The following is a 20,079-nucleotide window of genomic DNA, read 5'->3' as shown; positions in this document are numbered from 1 at the left end:
CGTTCAGTATGTTTTTCTGCATTTTCTTAGGTGATGTGGTTCTTAAGGATTTGAAACTGAAATCAGAAGCATTAAACGCATTGAAGCTTCCGGTGACTGTCAAAGCTGGTTTTCTTGGTACTATAACCTTAAAGGTGATTTATGGTTTGCGGATAATATTTTTGCTTGATCAAATAATATTGCTGCAAAATTTAGGACTTGTATGAAGTATGGACCAACTATCATCAACCTCAAGATAATAAATTCTTCATCATTTACTTGTCTAGATGACTAGATGTTTAGATGTTAATGATTTCTGTTTAGCTGGTCCATTTGGTGAATTCGTAAATATTTGGTGAATCCCTTGGTGAGGTCTAGAAGAGGATTAAAGTTGGATCCATTCCACTCTAATTAACACATTTCCCTTTTTGGGATGTCTTTTTTTGGATGTCCCACATTGTTTGAGTGGAAACATTACTCTCTCTACTTTATTCTTTCTCCTATTAACACACTAAACACCATTGCATAAAATCCCATGTCAAATAAAAAATGTGTCTCTTTGAGTGGGATGGAGAGGAGTGCCTATTAGACTTTCGAGTAGTGTCATTTAGTTTGGCCTTTACATATATTTGGGATTCCCATCCCCTTTCCGTACTTGTATGTTTCTTTCTTAACAAATTAAAATTTCTTATTTCCTTTGAACTTGTGTTGCTCTTCTCATTTCACACAATTTGAGAATGTTCCATTGATATTATGGAACCAGTACATAAGCTTGCGAATTCAGTCTAATTCTATTATGACTTATTTCATCTTGGGAAAAAGAACAAGTATCTAGAAATCATGATGCTAAGAAAAAATGTGGTGTAAACTGATCATCTTCTGGGTGACTATGATTGTCTTAACTGAAGTCTATCAGCCTTCCCTGACGCATATGTTATGGCTCAAGAATTAGGATAATTTATTGGTGTCTTCATTTTTTGGTTTTCTGTTTTGATCATAAGGTACCTTGGAAAAGTCTTGGCAAGGAGCCAGTTATTGTTCTCATAGATCAAGTGTTCATTCTTGCAAATCCCGCATCTGATGGAAGGTTTCTGAAGGTTCATATTATCTCATGCCTTACCTCTTGAAAATCCGGTTACATTGATGCATGATTTATGCCCAACATTTGATTTATTTTTAATTTTCTGATACACTCCTGTATTTTTGTTTTATCTAAGGAAGAAGATCGCGAAAGGCTATTTGAGGCTAAACTGCAGCAAATTGATGTGAGTAGGGCTCTTTTTCTAATGTACATTTATCTTATCAGATTATGAGCTGACCGCTAAACCTGAACTTTTAAACAAATGATAAAGCTTACTCATTGAACACCTTTGATAAAGCTTACTCATTAATCCTCAGAATTGGAATCTGTTGACCTTAGAGAAATTATTGGCATCTGAGCTTGGGTGACTTATCTAATTTTCCTAATGCTTCACCTTCCTATAAGTAGTTTCCATCCTAGTGAAAGGATAGGGACTGGTCTCTAGCTCCTTACATTTAACTTTTTTTTTTGTATGTGGGAATCCATTTCACGTGTTGTCCATTTAGTTACTGTTTTGAAGCTTTTGCAAGCGGTAGTTGTACTTGGTGAATCTGGATCTTAAATTCTGAAATTTTTATCTTCATCATCTCATATATGTTTTGTTCTGGGAATGAGCAGCTACTTTTTTGTTGCCTTTTCTTTTCGCTTTTCTCCATCTAACTTAGCCAACCTGCCTCATATTCATAGATTGGGATATATTAGCTAGTTATCTGCATGGCTGTGCTTGAGTATGATTTAACATGATACATTTTCTTTTGTAACTAAGAGAACTTCTGTCTTTTCAAAACTCAGTGCGATAGATTAATCAGTAAACACATATATTCTCAAGTGATCACAATCCATGGACTATCACTTTCAAAAGTCATATTGTATATTGAGAATGAGGACTTCCTTCAAATGTTTATATTATTGCAATTATTCATTTTTGACTAAAGTCCAAAAATTGGTCCCTGCACACTTGCCCGAAAATAACTTTTTGGTCCTACACATTAAGTGTGATATCTTTTGGTCCATATTTAACGATTCTGTCGAAGAGTTATGGTCTAACAATATTTTGACTAAATTGGTACCTTAGTTGCATTTAAATTACAATTTAAAAGGTGAATAATATACTTCCATATTTTTCTTTAATATTTGTGTGTTTTTTTTTTTCCTTCTGAATTTAAGCATTTCTGAACTTATGTAATTAGAATGATAGAATTCACTAATTTTGTCAAAATGCTGTTGGCCGTAAACTTTTTTGACAGAGTTAATATGGACCAAAACATACTGTCCTAAGGACCAGAAACTATCACACTGAATGTGTAGGATCATAATGTTTTTTTGGGCACCAATTTTGAACTTTAGTCTTCATTTTTACCCCATCATTATTGAATTTCATTGTCTTTCTTGATAATTATTCTCTCTGTCATTGGTGACACATTTTTCTCTTGATGTAGGAAGCAGAATCAGCAACTCTTGAAGCATTATCAAGATCGAAGCCTGGAAATGTATGGCTTGCACTCTGCAACTCTTTCTTCCATGGAAATTTAGAGAAATTTTAGTGCTCATGAAGTTTATATATTTGGTTTAACCTTAAGCATTTTGCTTCTGCTTTCTTCTTTCACTTTTTTTTCCTCTTTCTGGGGACCAGTTTTTATCATTTTTGGGGGGTCATCCCTTGACTATCAATTTTTTTTTTAATTTTTATCTAATTAGATGAAAAAGAGGTTGGCAGAATAATGCAAAGATGCTTATTGTATATGCTTCTCTCTCCTTGTTGGTGTGTGCTATGTCTAATTTTTTTGGGGGAAACACGTGAAGTCGTGAACCCATTTTCCTTCATCCTTTTCTCATGAAAGGTTCTAACTAAGATTGGCTTGTTTTGTATGAACCAAAACTTGTTCAGACCTATATAATTGATTCAAAGTGGTTATTGGGAATGAGGATAGGTGCTTTGGAGAGCCATAACGGTCATTGTTTACTTGTCCATTTAGATGGGTTTAGGAACTCAAGCAATTTTATTTATAGGAGCAATTTTGTGTTAAGAGTGTTGGAATTGAGTTCTCTTGTAATTGCTGATTAGCTCTATTGTAATTGCAGGTTTCACTATTAATTGTTTTAGGAGGTAGATGTCTAGTTTGTTGTATGTATTTCCTCTTTAATATAATAAAATGGATTTTTTTTCTATGACAAAAATTCATTCCTCTAATACTTTTTTTTGCATAATTATAAATAGCACATAATATGTTGAACTGTTATGATTTGTGATGGTTTTTTTTGTAAAAGTATATTAATGCAGGTAACTGCATTATCTTGTGATGATTGATTCTTTGTAGCGTGGAAAAGATATTGAATTGAAGTTCTGCTCTCATCTTCTCAATATCTTTCATTCCATCTCAGCCTTTGCATTTGGATTATAAAGCATTACATTGTTTCAGGAATTCATGTTTTTTGGCAGTTCACTCATATATATTTATTTCATATTTTGCAGTCAGCTGCTGGAAATTCTTGGCTGGGTTCACTAATATCTACAATTATTGGAAACCTTAAAATCTCTATAAGCAACGTTCACATTAGATATGAGGACTCTGTGAGGTTAGCCTTTTTAATTGGAGTTAGTAACACCTTATCATCTTGCCAATATCCTTTCTGGGCTTGACGCTCTGTCTGCGTATCTTTGGTTATTTTTCCAATTTTTCATACAGCAACCCAGGACATCCATTCTCTTGTGGCTTCACCCTTGCAAAGCTTGCTGCTTTTACAATGGATGAGCATGGCAATGAAACCTTTGATACAAGTGGTGCTTTAGATAAATTACGCAAGGTAATACTTCAACCTTTTTCTTCTATTGGTGATTTCTTTTGTATGTACTCAATTAAAGGTTAAATTTCATCTGTGAAGTAGTGCTTTGGAAAATGTTAGAAAATGATTTTGAAGATTTTGAATTAAGTGAGTGCCATTCTGGAATTACTATTGCTTATAAATGCTAGCACAATACTGAAACATTGGTTCATTTTGTTCAAGATACATGAATAATAGCATGCGTTGAGTGCTAGTGGCACATAATTTCTTGAATGTAATTGGTCTTTTTGTATTCTTGTGTGGTTCCGTTATAGTCATTGCAACTCGAAAGGCTTGCTGTGTACCATGATACCAATCGTGATCCCTGGAAGTTGAACAAGAGATGGGAGGATCTTAGCCCTAAGGAATGGGTTGAGGTAATCTCAAGCTAATTATGGTCTCTCATAAATCTATCCCGTTCCTCTTTCTCACATTATTTATCTTTTTTTCTATAATGTTCTGCTAGGTTTTCCAAGATGGCATTAACGAATCTTCTAAGAGCCGGGATCCAGCATCATCTTGGGCCCAGGAACGAAACTATTTAGTTTCACCTATTAATGGAGCTCTTAAGTACCATCGTTTAGGTAACAAGGATAGAGAAGATTCAAATGTTCCATATGAAAAGGCCTCACTTGTCATTGCCGATGTCTCTTTGACAATTACAGAGGTACATATCGTGATCTAAATCTCAACCATTATCATGTACGAGGTTATCGTTACCCAACAATATCTAGTTCTCGAGAAGCTGACACACACACATATATGTTGTTTGTGATATTAAAGGGAATTGAGATTTGGCTAGAAAGTCCTAATAAATAATTCCAATTTAATTTTATAAGCTAATAGAAATAATGTTTCCATCGATTAGCATTCTTGATTGTCTCCCACTATCTCTGGCTGCATGGCAAATGTTTTGTTCATCAGTTCATCTTAATACCGGACTTCTACTTTTAGATTTTATTTTTGGTCTTGCTTGCACAGTATAACGAGCATCCTTGCACTTTTTATTCTATCCTTTTGGAAAAAATCAATTTTGAGTACATTATGAACAGTTCATTTGACTTTAGGTAGCTTGATTAAATGCACAGCAAGTACTGTTGAATTTATCGCCGTGCCTAGTGGTTTGTTAGAGGTCCAAGTCTTTCTTTCATTTCATACTTTTTTTTTTCTCATTTCAGGCTCAGTATCATGATTGGATTAAACTTATGGAGGCCATATCTGCATATAGAACACATGTAGATATATCTCATTTAAGGCCCATGGTGCCAGTTAAAGGTAGTGCGGCATTGTGGTGGCGTTATGCTGCTCAAGCTGGGTTGCAGCAGAAGATGATGGGGTAAATTTGATGTTCAGATGGCCGCTAGCTATCTAGCAATGATTTAATACTTGAACTGAACAAGAAATGCGGGTTTTATGAGTTACCTTTTCTGGTAACATCTGGGATGGATTAATTAGAACTACTATGATATAAAGCTAGTTCAAAATTTTAGAATAAAGATTTATTGGCATCCACTTCAGAATTTTCCTATTCTCTTTGGCTTAAAAGTAATTGATGGATTTTTAAGGATCAAGAGGAATATTTTTAGGTGGAACAGAGTTAAGATGGTTTGAGTCAAATTGAATATAAACCTATGTTTCTGATTTAGCTAGAGCTAGGAGTTGTATTGCCTAAATAGGATGATATCTATCTTTTATGGATGACTCATCTCGTGTACTGTCTTTTTCTTTGTTGATATGATTTGTTTCTCTTTTCAGAAAAAAGGGACAATATATTTTACTGTAATCAGGAATAGTCTTGAAAATCAGAATTGTATCACTAACATAGGTGTGGGTGTACTTATATATACACATGAGTTCTACGAAAAAGCCACTTTGCTCCGTGATTTGATTTTTTTGAATATATTGTATGATTGCAATTTAGAACTGAAAAACAGAACAAATTTTTCAGTTTGGTGACTATGTAGTAATAGTGAAGGGTACACATGATACTTAATTTCATGGTATATCATGTTATAATCTTGTTGTAATTGGTGTACTTGTAGAAATGTGATGATACATTGATATATGGTTGGTAAACTTGGTGTATGTGTCTCAAAAAATTAAATGGTGTGATTGCTCACCATGCTTAATAGTATTTCCATCAGAAAGTCCAGTAGTATCATGAGCTACTAAATGGCCAGGATTATCGTCAAGAACTTCCAGACCTCCTCTTTGGTTACTGCTATATAGCAAAATTGTTGGGCGGTGTATATCAGTTCCTGAATTCATTTGATTTAATTTTTTGGATTTTCAACATTCTGTATTTTTTACTCTAATGTTACAAATTATAAGTTTTATATGATTTTGTGTTCTGACAGTTATCGATTTTCATGGAAGCAAATCAAGCATCTATGCCATCTTCGTAGACAATATGTGCAACTCTATGCTGATTCGTTGCAAGGATCAGATATAGATACAGATGAACAAAAAGAAATTGAAAAAGACCTTGATGCTAAAGTTATTCTGTTGTGGAGGTATGTACCTGATATATCCACATATACAGATTTTCCTTCCTGGATAAAGTATAAGTTTACAGAAGAATTAATTTGTTCCCTGCTTTTAGAAGTCCTAACTACAGCCTATGCACATAGGAATATATGCTGAAAAAGTAAAGGGTATTTTGAGATGATAGAGAATTCAAATGAATCTCTATATTGAGAGGAACACTATCAAAAAAGACGAGAAAAACAACCTGCAAGCGAACCTTCACCAAACGTCATGCGCCGATAAGGAAAGTTTCTTCCTGACAAGCAGAAAATCTGCCCACTCAACCAAGATAATTTCCATAACATCCTAAATGACTAAACTCCAGTACATGAATAACATAAGAATTAGTGCTCTGGAAACAAAAGCTTGGTCCACCCCTTTATTCTAACACTAATAAAGATAATAATGGACAGGTTGAGATATGCGAATGCGATCCATCGAACAAATTAATATTTTATATTTGCTGCATGAGCTTTATTGCCTTTTCTTATCATTGCTTTAGGTCATTGTTTGAATACATGCTATTTCATTTGAGATGCTTAGTTGCCTTGACTGGTTTGGTTGTTAGAGCCCTGCCTTGTAATTTTGAGCATTGATTAGAATCATTATCTTTTCTGATCATTGTTTAGGTTTCTTGCCCATGCAAAGGTTGAGTCAGTAAAATCAAAGGAAGCTGCTGAACAGCAAATGCTTAAGAAAAAAGGCTGGTTTCCGGTAAGATGGTAAGTAATGTGCTGTTATATTACATTTGTATCCCATGTTAGTGTCCTGTACGGGCATTTCTTATATGTTTTTCCTATATGTATATGATGATATTTTCTCAAGCAGGCGAAGCACTTCAGTTGATGACCCTGCTAGTGAAAATTCAAGTTTATCTGGGTCAGTGGAAGAAAAATTGACTAAAGAAGAATGGGAAGCAGTCAATAAATTGCTAAGTTTTCAACCAGATGAGGATTTGGCTCAGACAGGGAAGGATGTGCGAAATATGATACACTACATGATTATTGTATCTATCAGTAAAGCAGCGGCTAGGATAGTCAACATTGATAACACTGAGATTGTTTGTGGTAGATTTGAAAATTTGAATGTGTGTACGAAGTTGAAACAAAAGAGCATACATTGTGATGTGACATTGCAATACTATGGTTTCTCTTCACCCGAAGGAACCCTTGTGCAGGTCTGTTTTCTTAATATCATTTTTATAGTTGAGTTCTTAATGTCTCTTCCACCGTTTCTTCTCGGGACTATGGTTGGTTATTCAATTTTGTTTGTGATCAATATGGCTTATTGGAACAGAGTGTCTCCAGTGAGCGGAAGGTGAATGCTTTGCAAGCTACTTTTGTGCATGCTCCAGAAGGAGAAAATGTAGATTGGAGGCTTTCCGCAACAATATCTCCATGTCATGTCACGGTAGTTCTTCCTATCACGTGACTGGTCTTGTCCCCCGTTTTGTTAGTTAGAGCATCTTATTCTTTATATTGTGTCCTGGCCCCTATTCGTTTTTAGTAGTATTTCTGTTATATTAATGAAGTTTTGTTTACTACAAAACAATTATAGGTGATCATAGAAAGCTTTGAACGCTTTTTACATTTTATGAAGAGGAGCACTGCTGTTAGTCCATCTGTTGCATTGGAAACTGCAACTGCCCTGCAGGTAATTTTTTCTTATAATCCATTCAATCTTACTATGAGAAGTCTGGTATCTCGAGGAGGATTTCGGGCTAAGCTTATAAGGTCCTTAAAAAGATCATAGAAGATGTCTATAGACTCCTTCATAGATTGTCATTTATTTTTAAGATTTTAACAAACATATTGCAAGCTCTCAAAAAATAGGATGTCACAAATTAATGTAACTGTTTTGAATATGTACAGAGGCTTATTCTGGGAAGTATTCATATTTTAAAAATCTATAATTTTGTACAATTGAATGATTTAACTGTTTATTTGCAGACAAAAAACATCTTATAAGCCCCTAAAGTAACTTAAAAAATCTTTTCTATAAGCTCAGCACATGCTTTCAGCTTTCTTAGTGGACTGATTGCTTTACAATGTTTTCTGGTTAAACTAACCTTTGAGCAATTACTGTACCGGACAGTATAAAATTGAAGAAGTAACTCGGAAAGCTCAGGAACAATTTCAGATGGTTTTAGAAGAGCAGAGCAGGTCAGCTTTGCATACTTATTATCTAGACAGATTTCACTCAAGTGATGCCCTTTGGCTATGCTAGTTATTTGCTGTGATTTTCATTCTCTCAAACGAAGCGATTTAAGCTGATTATAGTTGTTCAATTCAAATTGATTTTTGATGATGAATGTTTGCATTATGAGAAGGGTTGTAAATGTAAAAATAAGTTTTATAATTCAATTAAGAAGCACGATATTTATTCTTTGGCTACATCTCCATATTGTTGTGCTAATTTGTAAGTGATTGGACTGCTCTTGTATCTCCTAAATTTACTAATACAATCAATACCAGTTGATGTTATAGTTTATATGTAGATTCTTATTCTAATTCAATCTCATATCATCAGATTTGCTCTTGACATTGATCTTGATGCTCCCAAAGTTATCGTTCCTATAAACTCTCGTGGATCTAATGCAATTGACACCCATCTTCTGTTAGATTTGGGGCATTTCACATTAAAAACCAAGGTATCCCGTTTTTCTTGTTCCTGGATTTGTTTATATGTCATGTTGGAATAGTAAAAAGTATTTTATCTTCTGAACAGGAGGACGGCCAGCTCCATGACCACAGCGATAATCTATTTTCTCGTTTTTATATATCTGGAAGGGATATTGCAGCTTTTTTTGCAGATTGTGGTTCCAGTACTCAGCCTTTTGACTGGGGATCCCGACCTTCATTTCCTTCCTCTTCACAAGATGCTGACAAATTTTATTCTCTTATTGATAGGTGTGGAATTGCTGTCATTGTTGACCAGGTATATTTCACAAACATGCTATGTAAACTTTTTATCATGTTTTGCATCTTCAGATTATTTTTGGTATTCTAATTTATACTACTGCTCAGATAAAGGTGCCTAGACCCAATCATCCATCAACACGTATATCTGTTCAAATCCCAAGCCTTGGCCTACACTTCTCGCCAAAACGATATTTCAGGCTCAATGAATTATTGAATTTACTCAATGGTGCAATGCATAGTGATGAGCAGCACAGAGTAGAACATCTACAAACTGGTCATGTGCCTTGGAGTCCACTAGATCTGGCAACTGAGGCGAGAATTCTAGTTTGGAGGGTATGTTGATATCTTGAGATCCTGAAATATTGTTAATGCTGTAATGTGTTTGTGACCTTATTATATGCAGGGAATTGGCTATTCAGTTGCTTCCTGGCAACCTTGTTATATTGTCTTATCTGGATTACACCTTTATGTTTTAGAATCTGAAAGTTCCCAAAGCTATCAACGGTGTACAAGGTCTACATTTTATTTTGCTTTCCCTTTAATTCATTGCCATGGATTGACATTCACTTTTGTGTTAATAAGATCCCTTTTTTCCATGTCCACCATTTCCGGACTGCAGCATGGCTGGTAAACAAGTATGTGATGTTCCTCCTACAAATGTTGGTGGTTCACTTTTTTGTATTGCTGTGAGCAGTAGAGGCATGGATATCCAAAAGGTCGGTATGCCTGAGATTTTAATAACAGTACTTGTCAGATCATCTTTTGACACATTTTATTATTTCACTTGAGACGTATTGTACCTATCATTTAAATCTAGCATAATGAACTAATGATAGTTTCGAGACTGTCCGGTGAAAGATTGTGGCTGAAATCATGTCATGCGATTTAAGTCATTGGCTTTATACTTGCTTGTCCTTGTTTTAAAAGAATAAAATATGATTTGTCAGTACAGTGGGATATCCTAATGAAGCTATGAAAGTAAACTTGTCAATGTTATCTTTTACAGTTTGGTTGTTAGTTTTCTTTAATATTGATATTTCTCTTATCTTATTAATGGGTAGGTTCATCTGTTAGTTTCTGAGTAGTTTGGTTTGTATGTCCATTGCTTGTCTCAATCTCATTATATCCCTCCAATTATCATTTTGTTATGCTTTTATATTAGTTGGATGTCTACATCACTTTAGCTAGTTATGATGACATTAGTTTGCCACTTCAGCTAGCTACATTGACATTAATTCGTTGATAATCGACAACCTTGTGAACGACAAGAACTATTGAAAGTTTGTGTATTTGGCGGCATACATTTTAGTTCATGTGCAAAACCAGTATTTGGTGAAAGTTCATGTATTTAGGCACACTTACCCCTTCTTATTATGGAACCTTTTGAGACTGCTTTATATATTTTTTTTCTTATGCAAACTAGGCTCTGGAGTCTTCTGGTGCCCTGATAATAGAGTTCCCTAATGAAGAGGAAAAATCAACTTGGTTGAGAGAACTTGTGCAAAGCACCTATCGAGCATCTGTGAGATGTGAAATCATTTAACTGTTTTTTTGCAATCTTCTTTTCTCTCAGAGAAAGTGCTTGTGTTATAGTCTGACTCTGTTATTTGGATGAAGGCTATTCTCGATGGCCTAAGGGATGGACTGGTTGATTTTGCTGAATCTCGGGCCAGTAGTGATAAAGCAGCTGATCTTGTCCTCAATGGATCTGTGGTAGAAACTAAACTGTCAGTATATGGAAAGGTCAGAATTGGAATTCTGTTCCTAGATGTAGATATGAATTTTGTCATTGCTTTTCATACTTATCCCTCTATTTAGTTTTAATTGAATTTTCCCCTTATTTCATGGTCTGAGAATCACCATCTTTCCCTTGCTTGCTAATTAGTTTGGAGAAGAGGAGTATGAGAGAGTACAAGAAAAACTCATTCTCGAACTTCTTGCTGGTGGAGGAAAGGTTAGTAATATTTGGTTTGCCCAATCAGGCAGAGGCAGAGCTAAATATTCTTGATATTGAATACCATTTCCATTTTTTGTGAGCGATGTAAACTAAATTATGAGCAAGTGGAGTTCTAATTTTTAAACAACTTGTAACATTAATTTCACATCCCCTTGGTTATCTGTGGAAATAATAAGCAGAACCTGCCCTTTGTTGGCTCTTGCCTAGCCTTCCGCTGGGAGAGTATGCCTAATCAGTCACATTCCGTATCTCAAAGAATGAACCTGTTCATTATTTTGTAGTTTTCAACCAAAATATTATAGCTTCTCATCATTGTTAGCCAGCTGTGGTAAATTGGTTTGTATGTGGTTCTGTGAACTGAATCACATCCGATGTCCTTCAGTTTGGTCAGTTGACTAGATATTGAGCTTCTTTATTCCCATAATTTGACATGCTCCTATATCTTTCAGAACCTTGTACATTCTAAACGAGAATTGTAAGTTTTCACTTAAGCTCTGACTCTGTGCAGCTTTCAATGGACGCTGAGTGTTTAGTAAACTTTTGTTGATTCCATTCAAATTTTGATGCAAGCACTCTGTCTTGTTAGACTTTCACGTGTTGATATGATATCTTTGTTGTGTGTAAATTGGACTAGTTAATACATAGAGTTGCTAATATTGTACTCCATATTCATTTTCTTGGGACATGATGATATTTCTTATTCCGGGGAGAATCTCTTTACATGTTATTGACATTGGAATATCTGATTCTCTTAGGTGCATGTCTCAATTTGTGCAAGTGATTTGACGTTGAAAGTGAAGCTGAATTCGTTGAAGATTATGGATGAACTTCAGAGTTCTCTATATGGACATTCTCAGTATTTCGCTTGTTCAGTTAACATTCATCAGCATCCAAGTAGCAACCCTAATTTAGAACAACTGGGGAAGGACATGCTTGCAGCTGGAGTTGAGGAGGATGATATCCTCAATGATGCAGATGACGACTTCAATGATGCACTGTCCGATTTTATGATTTCACATGACAATGTTGACACTATTGTCCATGAGATGGATTCGCCTAGTTTAAACTTTGTTGCAAACGATGTTTTCTATGAGGCCTTGGGCTCTGATGATTCTGATTTTGTATCTGTCACATTCTTGAGAAGGAGCCCTGGTTCCCCTGATTATGATGGTGTAGATACACAGGTAATATCTGAAAACACAATGTGATACTACCTCCATCTCTTAAAAATAGAAACTATTTCCATTTTGGGCCTTCTCTTAAAAATAGAAACTTTCTATTTTAAGAAGTAGACCCCACAATCCACTAACTCCATTTCCACTACTTTTTCCTTCTTCTCTCTTACTCTAATTTTTTTTCTCTCCCTCTCTCTTACTTTACCAATTATTCTCTCTTATTTTACCAATTGTACATTAAAACCTGTGTCGTTTCAAATGTTCTATTTTTCAAAGATTAAGGTAGTAGTAAACAAGAGTAGATTTGTGCAAGCTCGTGATAGTTTCTAAATTATGCGGTGAATGTTTCAGATGAGTGTTGAAATGGCAAAGCTGGAATTTTATTGCAACCGACCCACTCTTGTTTCTTTAATGGACTTTGGTGTTGATATGAGCTCCATAAATAGTGGAGCAAGTACTGCAGACATAAAAAATCCGTCAGATGATCCTTTGGGGGAGAAAGATAAGGGAGAAGAATATGAGCATGCACCATCCATTAAGGGACTACTGGGTTATGGAAAAGGTCGGGTTGTTTTCCATTTGAACATGAATGTTGATAGTGTCACTATGTTTCTCAATAAGGAGGATGGTTCTCAACTGGCTATGTTCGTGCAAGAAAATTTCCTTCTGGATTTTAAGGTATTTAGTAATGACTTTTGGGTGTTTGAAATATATGGATTAATGTTTTTTATGGAAACTTGTAGTGCATTATTTACTTTCTGTGACATGGTTTATGATTACAAATAATTTTTCCTCGTTAAGGTTCATCCAAGTTCGCTTTCTATTGAGGGTACTTTAGGAAACTTGAGGGTTTGTGACCTATCACTTGGGCCTGATCACTGGTGGGGTTGGCTTTGTGATTTGCGCAACCAGGAAGCTGAATCCCTTGTACAGGTATATAAATGTTTTGCTTTGACGTTCGTTCTTACTTCATGTTTCCAACTAATGTTGCTTCCTTTCTTCCTTTGGCCTCTTTCCAGTTTAGCTTCACTTCTTTCACTGTTGGAGATGATGATTATGAAGGATATGACTTCAGTTTGAGTGGCCGGATCTCTGCTGTTCGTATTGTTTTTCTTTACAGATTCGTCCAGGAGGTATATATTTTGGCTTTATAGTCTTCCGATGTTTGCACATAATCTATGCACAACTCTCTATAGGAGAGGAATCAAATGAGTGCCCTGCTTATTGTGAGCCTGTGAGTCCCCCTTTTTTAATACTGTAACGGACATATAAAATTACTGAATCTGTTGTATAATTTACTGAACTCAATTTAAAAAATACTAAAATTTAACTGGCTTGAAACCTGGAGAATTTTTGTTTTGTTTTTTAAGTTCAGTAAATTATATAGTGGATTCAGTAATTTAATATGTACGACTTGGTAATAAGAAGGCAATAATAACCAAAAGAAACTATATACATTTATCTTTTTTGTAAGAAACAAATTTTATTCAATGCTACCACGCACAATAAGGTAATGAGATGCACACCCTGTCTCCAAAAAAAAGAAGCTTTAACTAAAACATTTAGCTTGAATCTCCAGTACTATCATTAACAGAAAATCCTTCGATTCTCTTAAGAGTAAGGGATTCGCGTTTGCTAGGTTTATCTTCAGCGCCATATATCCTTTTTACCAAGAGGATGAAAACCCCCACCCCACCCCCTGGTATAATCCATTTAAAGACAAAATATTCAAGGGCCTGTCTAATCCATCCTTTTATATATCAAGAAAGTAAACAAGACCTTATAGTGACAGACTCTTCTTGGCAACTTGGTTTGCATGAATAAATTGGAAAATAAAAGGCCAGTTCATAATGTTTTTCTTGTTTACAGAAGTTTAACCATTAATCTGAATGTTTACATGCAGATAACGGCTTACTTAATGGAACTTGCCCCTCCTCGACCTGAAGAAGCAATAAAACTTGTTGACAAAGTCGCAGGAATCGAGTGGCTGATTCAGAAATATGAGGTTGATGGAGCAGCTGCCATAAAGTTCAACCTTTTGTTGGATAATCCAATTATTTTAGTTCCACGAAATTCACTGACCAGAGAGTTAGTTTTCTTTCTTGTTATTTCTCTCTCTGTTGGACTAAGATTATATTTTGGTTCATTTACAAAAATGAAAGCTTTCTTTCTGTGGACTTTCTAACTCTTTGTAACGCAATGATTTGGTGCTTCATCAAGTTCTATTGTTGCTTTGATCTGTGTGGCTGGTCATATTACTTTATCTGTGGATTTGTGTTCTCTTAAATTACCTTAGACACCTTGAGTTTCTCCCTATTTCTCTACATTATGCAGAAGAATGAAGTGGCTTTGTACGAGTGAACTAAAACACCTTTTGTATCTCTCAGTTTTTATTATAGATTAGCACTTTCTTGCCTTTCTCGCTTTAGAATATTTCCCCTTTCCGCCAGGATATGCTAATTTTGTTCTACTCTCAAGTACTATGAATGTGCTGATGCTAGTGTTGTTGGATTGATGCCGAGTGCTTTTCTTTTGATAAGTTTAAAGACTTATTGATAGATCTTTTTTATTACTAATATATTTACTTCTGTTTTGAGTGGATATGTTAATTCAGTTTCTGTTGTCTACAGTTTCATCCAACTAGATCTTGGCCTTCTGCGGATAAAAAATACGGCCACATGGCATGGATGTCCTGAGAAAGATCCTTCTGCTGTCCATCTTGATGTTCTTGATGCAGAGGTTAATATATTTATTCAAAGTATTGTATTTTTCAAATGGTGGCTTCCTCTGATTCTATTTCTTACAAACAGGTTTTGGGAATAAATATGGCTGTTGGAATTGATGGTTCTATTGGAAAACAAATGATAAGAGAAGGAAGAGAAGTTCACCTTTTTGTTAGGCGCAGTTTAAGAGATGTCTTTCGCAAAGTTCCGACATTTGGTTTGGAAGTTAAAGTAACCACTGTTCCAATTACTTGTTGTCCTGATTTTATGTCGTCATTAGTTCTCCATGGAAGATTATGTGATTATGAGTTTTTATTGCTCAGATGCTTTCTTCTATTTCCTACGCTTTACACCAAAACATGATGTTTGACTATAGCTGTCTTATAAGCCCAATTTTTTGAATATTGATGAAACTATCAGTTACTAACAACTTAATAGCAGTAGTAAGTTGGATTTGATTTGCTGATTAATTTTTTTTGTCTACTGATGAAATTGCTTAAGGAAGAAATTCGGTCTTAAATATGCCCACCCATCTATCTTGATTTAGAGGACCATCTCAATATCATCGATATTGATCTTCAATTAAGCTAATGTTCTTTTTGTAGCATTTAGGCCGAGTGACTATAAAATTACATCGATATTTTCACCAAATGCATCCTCCTACATGTGTACATAAACAGTAGGAGTTTTATCATTTGAGGGGATGAATTTGCCTTTTATTAGAGGTTGTATAATATTGCTTGGATTTTAAGGTTTTGGGATTGGGATGAGTAAAGATGAGTTCTCTTATCTGCTAGGCCATGGGGGGTTTGCTACAGTTGCTTAGAATGTCTAGATGAATTAGAGGAGGTATTTATTTGATGAAGATCCAAATATTTATTACATTTTGTATACTTTATCTTGCATATTACTGTAATGGCTTTATACCCTGTTATTTTAATTTGAAATCTTACCACCTTTTCATTTACCTTGACACTAGTATCCTCATCTTGTGGAACAGGTTGGTTCATTGCATGCTGTGATGTCTGATAAAGAATATACTGTCATTCTTAATTGTGCCCTCATGAACATGAGTGAACAACCAAATCTTCCTCCTGGTTTCCGCAACAGCAATTCTTCTGCGAAGGACACAATAAAATTGCTGGCTGATAAGGTGAACATGAATAGCCAGGTCCTTTTGTCAAGAACTGTGACCGTAATGACTGTTGAAATGGACTATTTGCTACTAGAGCTGTGCTATGGGGTTGACAAGGAATCGCCTTTGGCTCATGTCATTGTGAGTTTATTTTTTATTCTTTCTTCTGTCTATTCAGTTTCTTCCTTCTATTTTTTAATTCGATGTGTATATCTTTCTTGCTTATGAATTTGTATCTTACCTGCAGCTTGAAGGTCTATGGGTATCATACAGGATGACATCCTTATCAGAAGCAGACCTATATGTTACATTACCTAGGTTTTCAATTTTAGATATCCGCCCCAACACGAAGGCTGAAATGAGATTGATGCTTGGTTCGTGCTCTGATGTCACAAAGCAGATGTCTCCTGAACAAAATGTTGATTTACCAAATTCAACAATGTTCTTAATGGATGGAAGATGGCGAGTCTCATCTCAATCATTTGTAGTTCGTGTGCAGCAGCCTCGTGTTCTTGTTGTTCCAGATTTTCTTCTGGCCGTTTGTGAGTTTTTCGTGCCAGCATTGGGCACCATTACGGGCAGGGATGAAATGATGGATCCCAAGAATGATCCAATTTCTAAGAAGAACAACATAGTGCTTTCTGCTCCTTTGTATAAACAAACTGAAGATGTAGTGCAGCTATCCCCAAGTCGACAACTTGTAGTAGATTCTGTCGGGATTGATGAGTACACATATGATGGCTGTGGTAAGACAATACGCCTTGCTAGTGGGAAAGAAGAGAGTGAGTCACAATTTTTCATACATCGGCCTATTATTATCATTGGGCGGGGAAAGCATTTAAAGTTCACCAATGTGAAATTTGAGGTAATATTACTTCTTCTAATCTACACGCTTTGTCCTTATCTTGGCTATTTCTTTGTTAGTTGTATTGCTAACTGGAAACTGTGTTGCCATACATTAAATATGGATTGTGGTTTTTACCTTTTCCCGTGTTGTGATGCTTCCTCTGTTGGATTTAGGAAGCAAATAAAAAAATATTACTATTGATAAGGAGGCTGAACTAAGTTAGGGGCTAGGAAGTACAAACACAGAGAAACTGAACACTCTCCCAGGCTTGAGAAGCAACTGTTTGACAGTTGGAAGAAAATATCACACATCCCCTATGTGGGAAGATAGGAAGACACTAGTGTACTGACTAGCTAGTGTTAGCCTACTTCTGATATGATTCTATTTCCTTCGGAGGAGTATATACTAAGATAGGATGCAATAAAATCCCTTATTCGAGGAGATGTTCTATAAATCAGCTCCTTTGCAACAACAATCTTTTGTGTAGTTTCTCACTGTAGTACATAGACGATTGCTCTAACCTTCTAGCTATCCTGGACAAGTATACCGAGTATGTTATTGACAGCTCCCTGTGTACAACAACACCCCACCAATAAAAAATATAAAAATAAATAAGAGAGGCAGAGAAAGAGGGAAATGATTATGGAATATATTTTTTCAAAACAACATTCATTCAAAAACCATTTTGCTGGACGTGTATATTTGTAATGCTGAGGGGCTATTCACTCTGTTCAATGTTTACCATTTTAATGTTTCAGCTGCCTCTTTAACACCTCTATCTAACTTGCCTCCCGTCAGATCCATGCTAGGAAACAGGAAGTTTGTATAAACTAACAGTGTTATTTCTGTTTGCAAATTCTTAGAATGGCTTGCTTTTGGGGAGGTATACATACATGGGCAATGATAGCTCCTACTCAGTTTCTGCAGAAGATGAGGTTGACATTTCTTATCTGGATGATAACTCTCTGGATAAAAACCGTCAAGACTCAAGTAACTTGGAAGAATCGTCACAAATCTCCCACACTTCAGGGACAATTCAATCTGAATCTAGTGCAATGCCTAGTCTAAGTTTTGAAGCACAGGTAGATTTTCATAATCTATGGATACTTAGTTTTTTTATTTTATGTTCATTGACGTTGTATTGCTTTATGTTTTTTTGCATGCATTAATCGAACTTGCATCTATGCAGTTGTCTTTCTACATGATCGACAAGTGTCATATTGAGAAACACGAATAATGCATAATCTTACATTTCCTGTTTCTATTATTGTACAGTTGATGTTCTGCAGTTGGGAATGAGAACTATCAGCTCTTCTTGATGCAGCTAATTTGTTTTGTTTAGCGACCTTATCTCCATTTGTTTTTCTTTTTCTTATCAGGTTGTTTCTCCGGAATTCACCTTCTATGACAGCAGTAAGTCATTCCTCGATGATTCTTCACATGGTGAAAAGCTTCTTCGTGCAAAAACTGATGTTAGTTTCATGTAAGTGTTCGATCCTCTCTAATTTAGCTCGGTTATATTCACATTTTTGTGTAGAGAAAGACCTCCAAAAGGGAAAATCCATATATATTCAGGAAACATGTGATGTGTGAAACTCACTTGATAAAGTCTGAACCCCTTATTACTCTAAAAAGCTTTCTCAAGAAGTTAGGTCTAGACCCAACCTTATGTCCAGCCCAGGAAACTCATCATTGCCACCCCTTTCGCACCCAACTGCCTTGGTCAGTGATCTACTGAACCCCAAACAAAATGAGGTAGCTCTGATACCAAATGATAAGGACCAAACCCTAACTACTCTTAAAAGCTAGACTGGAGTGTAGGTTTGGACCCAACCTTTCCAGACCAGCAGACTCATCTACCCTCCATGCTGCCGAACACATCATTACTGAATCGCTCTTTTGGGATATAAATTTTGTTACTGTCTGATATAGATTAGATCTATCTTCATGTTCCAATTATATGGGGATTGATTCCAAGTGTCTAGAACTGATTTCATTGGTCACTGAATTTATTTCTTTCTTATTCTTCTCTTGTGATATTTCTTGTTTATTTTTTGGCAGGTTTGCATCAAAAGAAGATGATAAATGGATAAGATGCGTAGTGAAGGATTTGACTGTAGAGGCTGGTTCCGGGCTTGTTGTACTTGATCCCGTTGATGTGTCTGCGGGATATACTTCAGTGAAAGATAAAATTAACACATCGATTGCGTGCACAGACATATATGTCCATCTTTCTTTGGGCGTTATTTCCCTTTTACTTAATCTTCAAAATCAAGCATCTGCAGCACTGCAATTCGGGAACACCGATCCCCTCGCCCCTTGTACAAATTTCGACCGAATATGGTCGTCCCCAACAGGTTGTTTGTTGTGTTCCCATATTTTCCGTAGGATTGTTTTATTGCTATTTTTGTTGTTGGTATGTTATTATGTTTTTATTTGGGTTTTCTCACTCTGTACTTTCTCCCTCCATTGCCATGGAAGAAGAAGTATGTAAGGAAAAGACCAAAAATTTCCCCTGTTATGAAGTCTTATTAAACATATTATATTCTATTTATTTGCTCGCAGACAATGGCTGTCTCAGCAACCTGACATTTTGGAGGCCTAGAGCTCCATCAAACTATGTTATTTTGGGAGATTGTGTCACATCACGGTATTTCTGAAATGCATATTACTGTCGTTTAGATTTAGAGTTAATTTGACTATATTAGTTTTGGCCTGCTGGATGAAGCATGTGTTACTCTCTGTATCCATCTTTTTCCTTCCTCCTTTTTCTATTTGGGTAAGCTGTAATAAAAGACCATATCCTTGATTATGGTATTTGTGTATAGAAGCTCGTTGGGTTTGCTAAGTTTTATCTTGTACTATCTCTATGCCATTATCTCCCCCGCAGTTTGGATGAACTTTGTTGCGAC

General features: G+C 35.7%; 1 protein-coding gene across 2 annotated transcripts in view; it reads left to right on the top strand.

Moving 5' to 3' along the window:
* The window catches only part of LOC125194160, a 36,488-nt gene that overhangs the window by 1,852 nt on the left and 14,557 nt on the right, over positions 1-20,079 (top strand). Inside the window, exons 3-38 of one of the 2 annotated variants that reach the window (XM_048092225.1) lie at positions 31-134; positions 981-1,076; positions 1,197-1,244; positions 2,500-2,550; positions 3,534-3,637; positions 3,748-3,865; positions 4,159-4,260; positions 4,350-4,550; positions 5,062-5,219; positions 6,241-6,396; positions 7,039-7,131; positions 7,238-7,586; positions 7,706-7,819; positions 7,967-8,062; positions 8,504-8,571; positions 8,939-9,059; positions 9,137-9,346; positions 9,436-9,663; positions 9,734-9,843; positions 9,950-10,046; positions 10,754-10,852; positions 10,948-11,073; positions 11,216-11,284; positions 12,043-12,471; positions 12,814-13,140; positions 13,264-13,395; positions 13,482-13,595; positions 14,366-14,550; positions 15,093-15,201; positions 15,273-15,416; positions 16,186-16,461; positions 16,568-17,185; positions 18,031-18,249; positions 18,547-18,650; positions 19,229-19,524; positions 19,733-19,817. In XM_048092225.1, the coding sequence (XP_047948182.1) occupies positions 31-134; positions 981-1,076; positions 1,197-1,244; positions 2,500-2,550; positions 3,534-3,637; positions 3,748-3,865; positions 4,159-4,260; positions 4,350-4,550; positions 5,062-5,219; positions 6,241-6,396; positions 7,039-7,131; positions 7,238-7,586; positions 7,706-7,819; positions 7,967-8,062; positions 8,504-8,571; positions 8,939-9,059; positions 9,137-9,346; positions 9,436-9,663; positions 9,734-9,843; positions 9,950-10,046; positions 10,754-10,852; positions 10,948-11,073; positions 11,216-11,284; positions 12,043-12,471; positions 12,814-13,140; positions 13,264-13,395; positions 13,482-13,595; positions 14,366-14,550; positions 15,093-15,201; positions 15,273-15,416; positions 16,186-16,461; positions 16,568-17,185; positions 18,031-18,249; positions 18,547-18,650; positions 19,229-19,524; positions 19,733-19,817 (5,956 nt within the window). Of the gene's footprint in view, positions 1-30; positions 135-980; positions 1,077-1,196; positions 1,245-2,499; positions 2,551-3,533; positions 3,638-3,747; positions 3,866-4,158; positions 4,261-4,349; positions 4,551-5,061; positions 5,220-6,240; positions 6,397-7,038; positions 7,132-7,237; positions 7,587-7,705; positions 7,820-7,966; positions 8,063-8,503; positions 8,572-8,938; positions 9,060-9,136; positions 9,347-9,435; positions 9,664-9,733; positions 9,844-9,949; positions 10,047-10,753; positions 10,853-10,947; positions 11,074-11,215; positions 11,285-12,042; positions 12,472-12,813; positions 13,141-13,263; positions 13,396-13,481; positions 13,596-14,365; positions 14,551-15,092; positions 15,202-15,272; positions 15,417-16,185; positions 16,462-16,567; positions 17,186-18,030; positions 18,250-18,546; positions 18,651-19,228; positions 19,525-19,732; positions 19,818-20,079 lie in introns of those variants that run through there. The other variant, XM_048092226.1, reaches the window with a different exon arrangement.

The sequence above is a fragment of the Salvia hispanica genome, chromosome 6, assembly GCF_023119035.1.
Source record: "Salvia hispanica cultivar TCC Black 2014 chromosome 6, UniMelb_Shisp_WGS_1.0, whole genome shotgun sequence".
NCBI classification, from domain to species: Eukaryota; Viridiplantae; Streptophyta; class Magnoliopsida; order Lamiales; family Lamiaceae; genus Salvia; species Salvia hispanica.
This window is presented reverse-complemented; position numbering and strand designations above follow the sequence as displayed.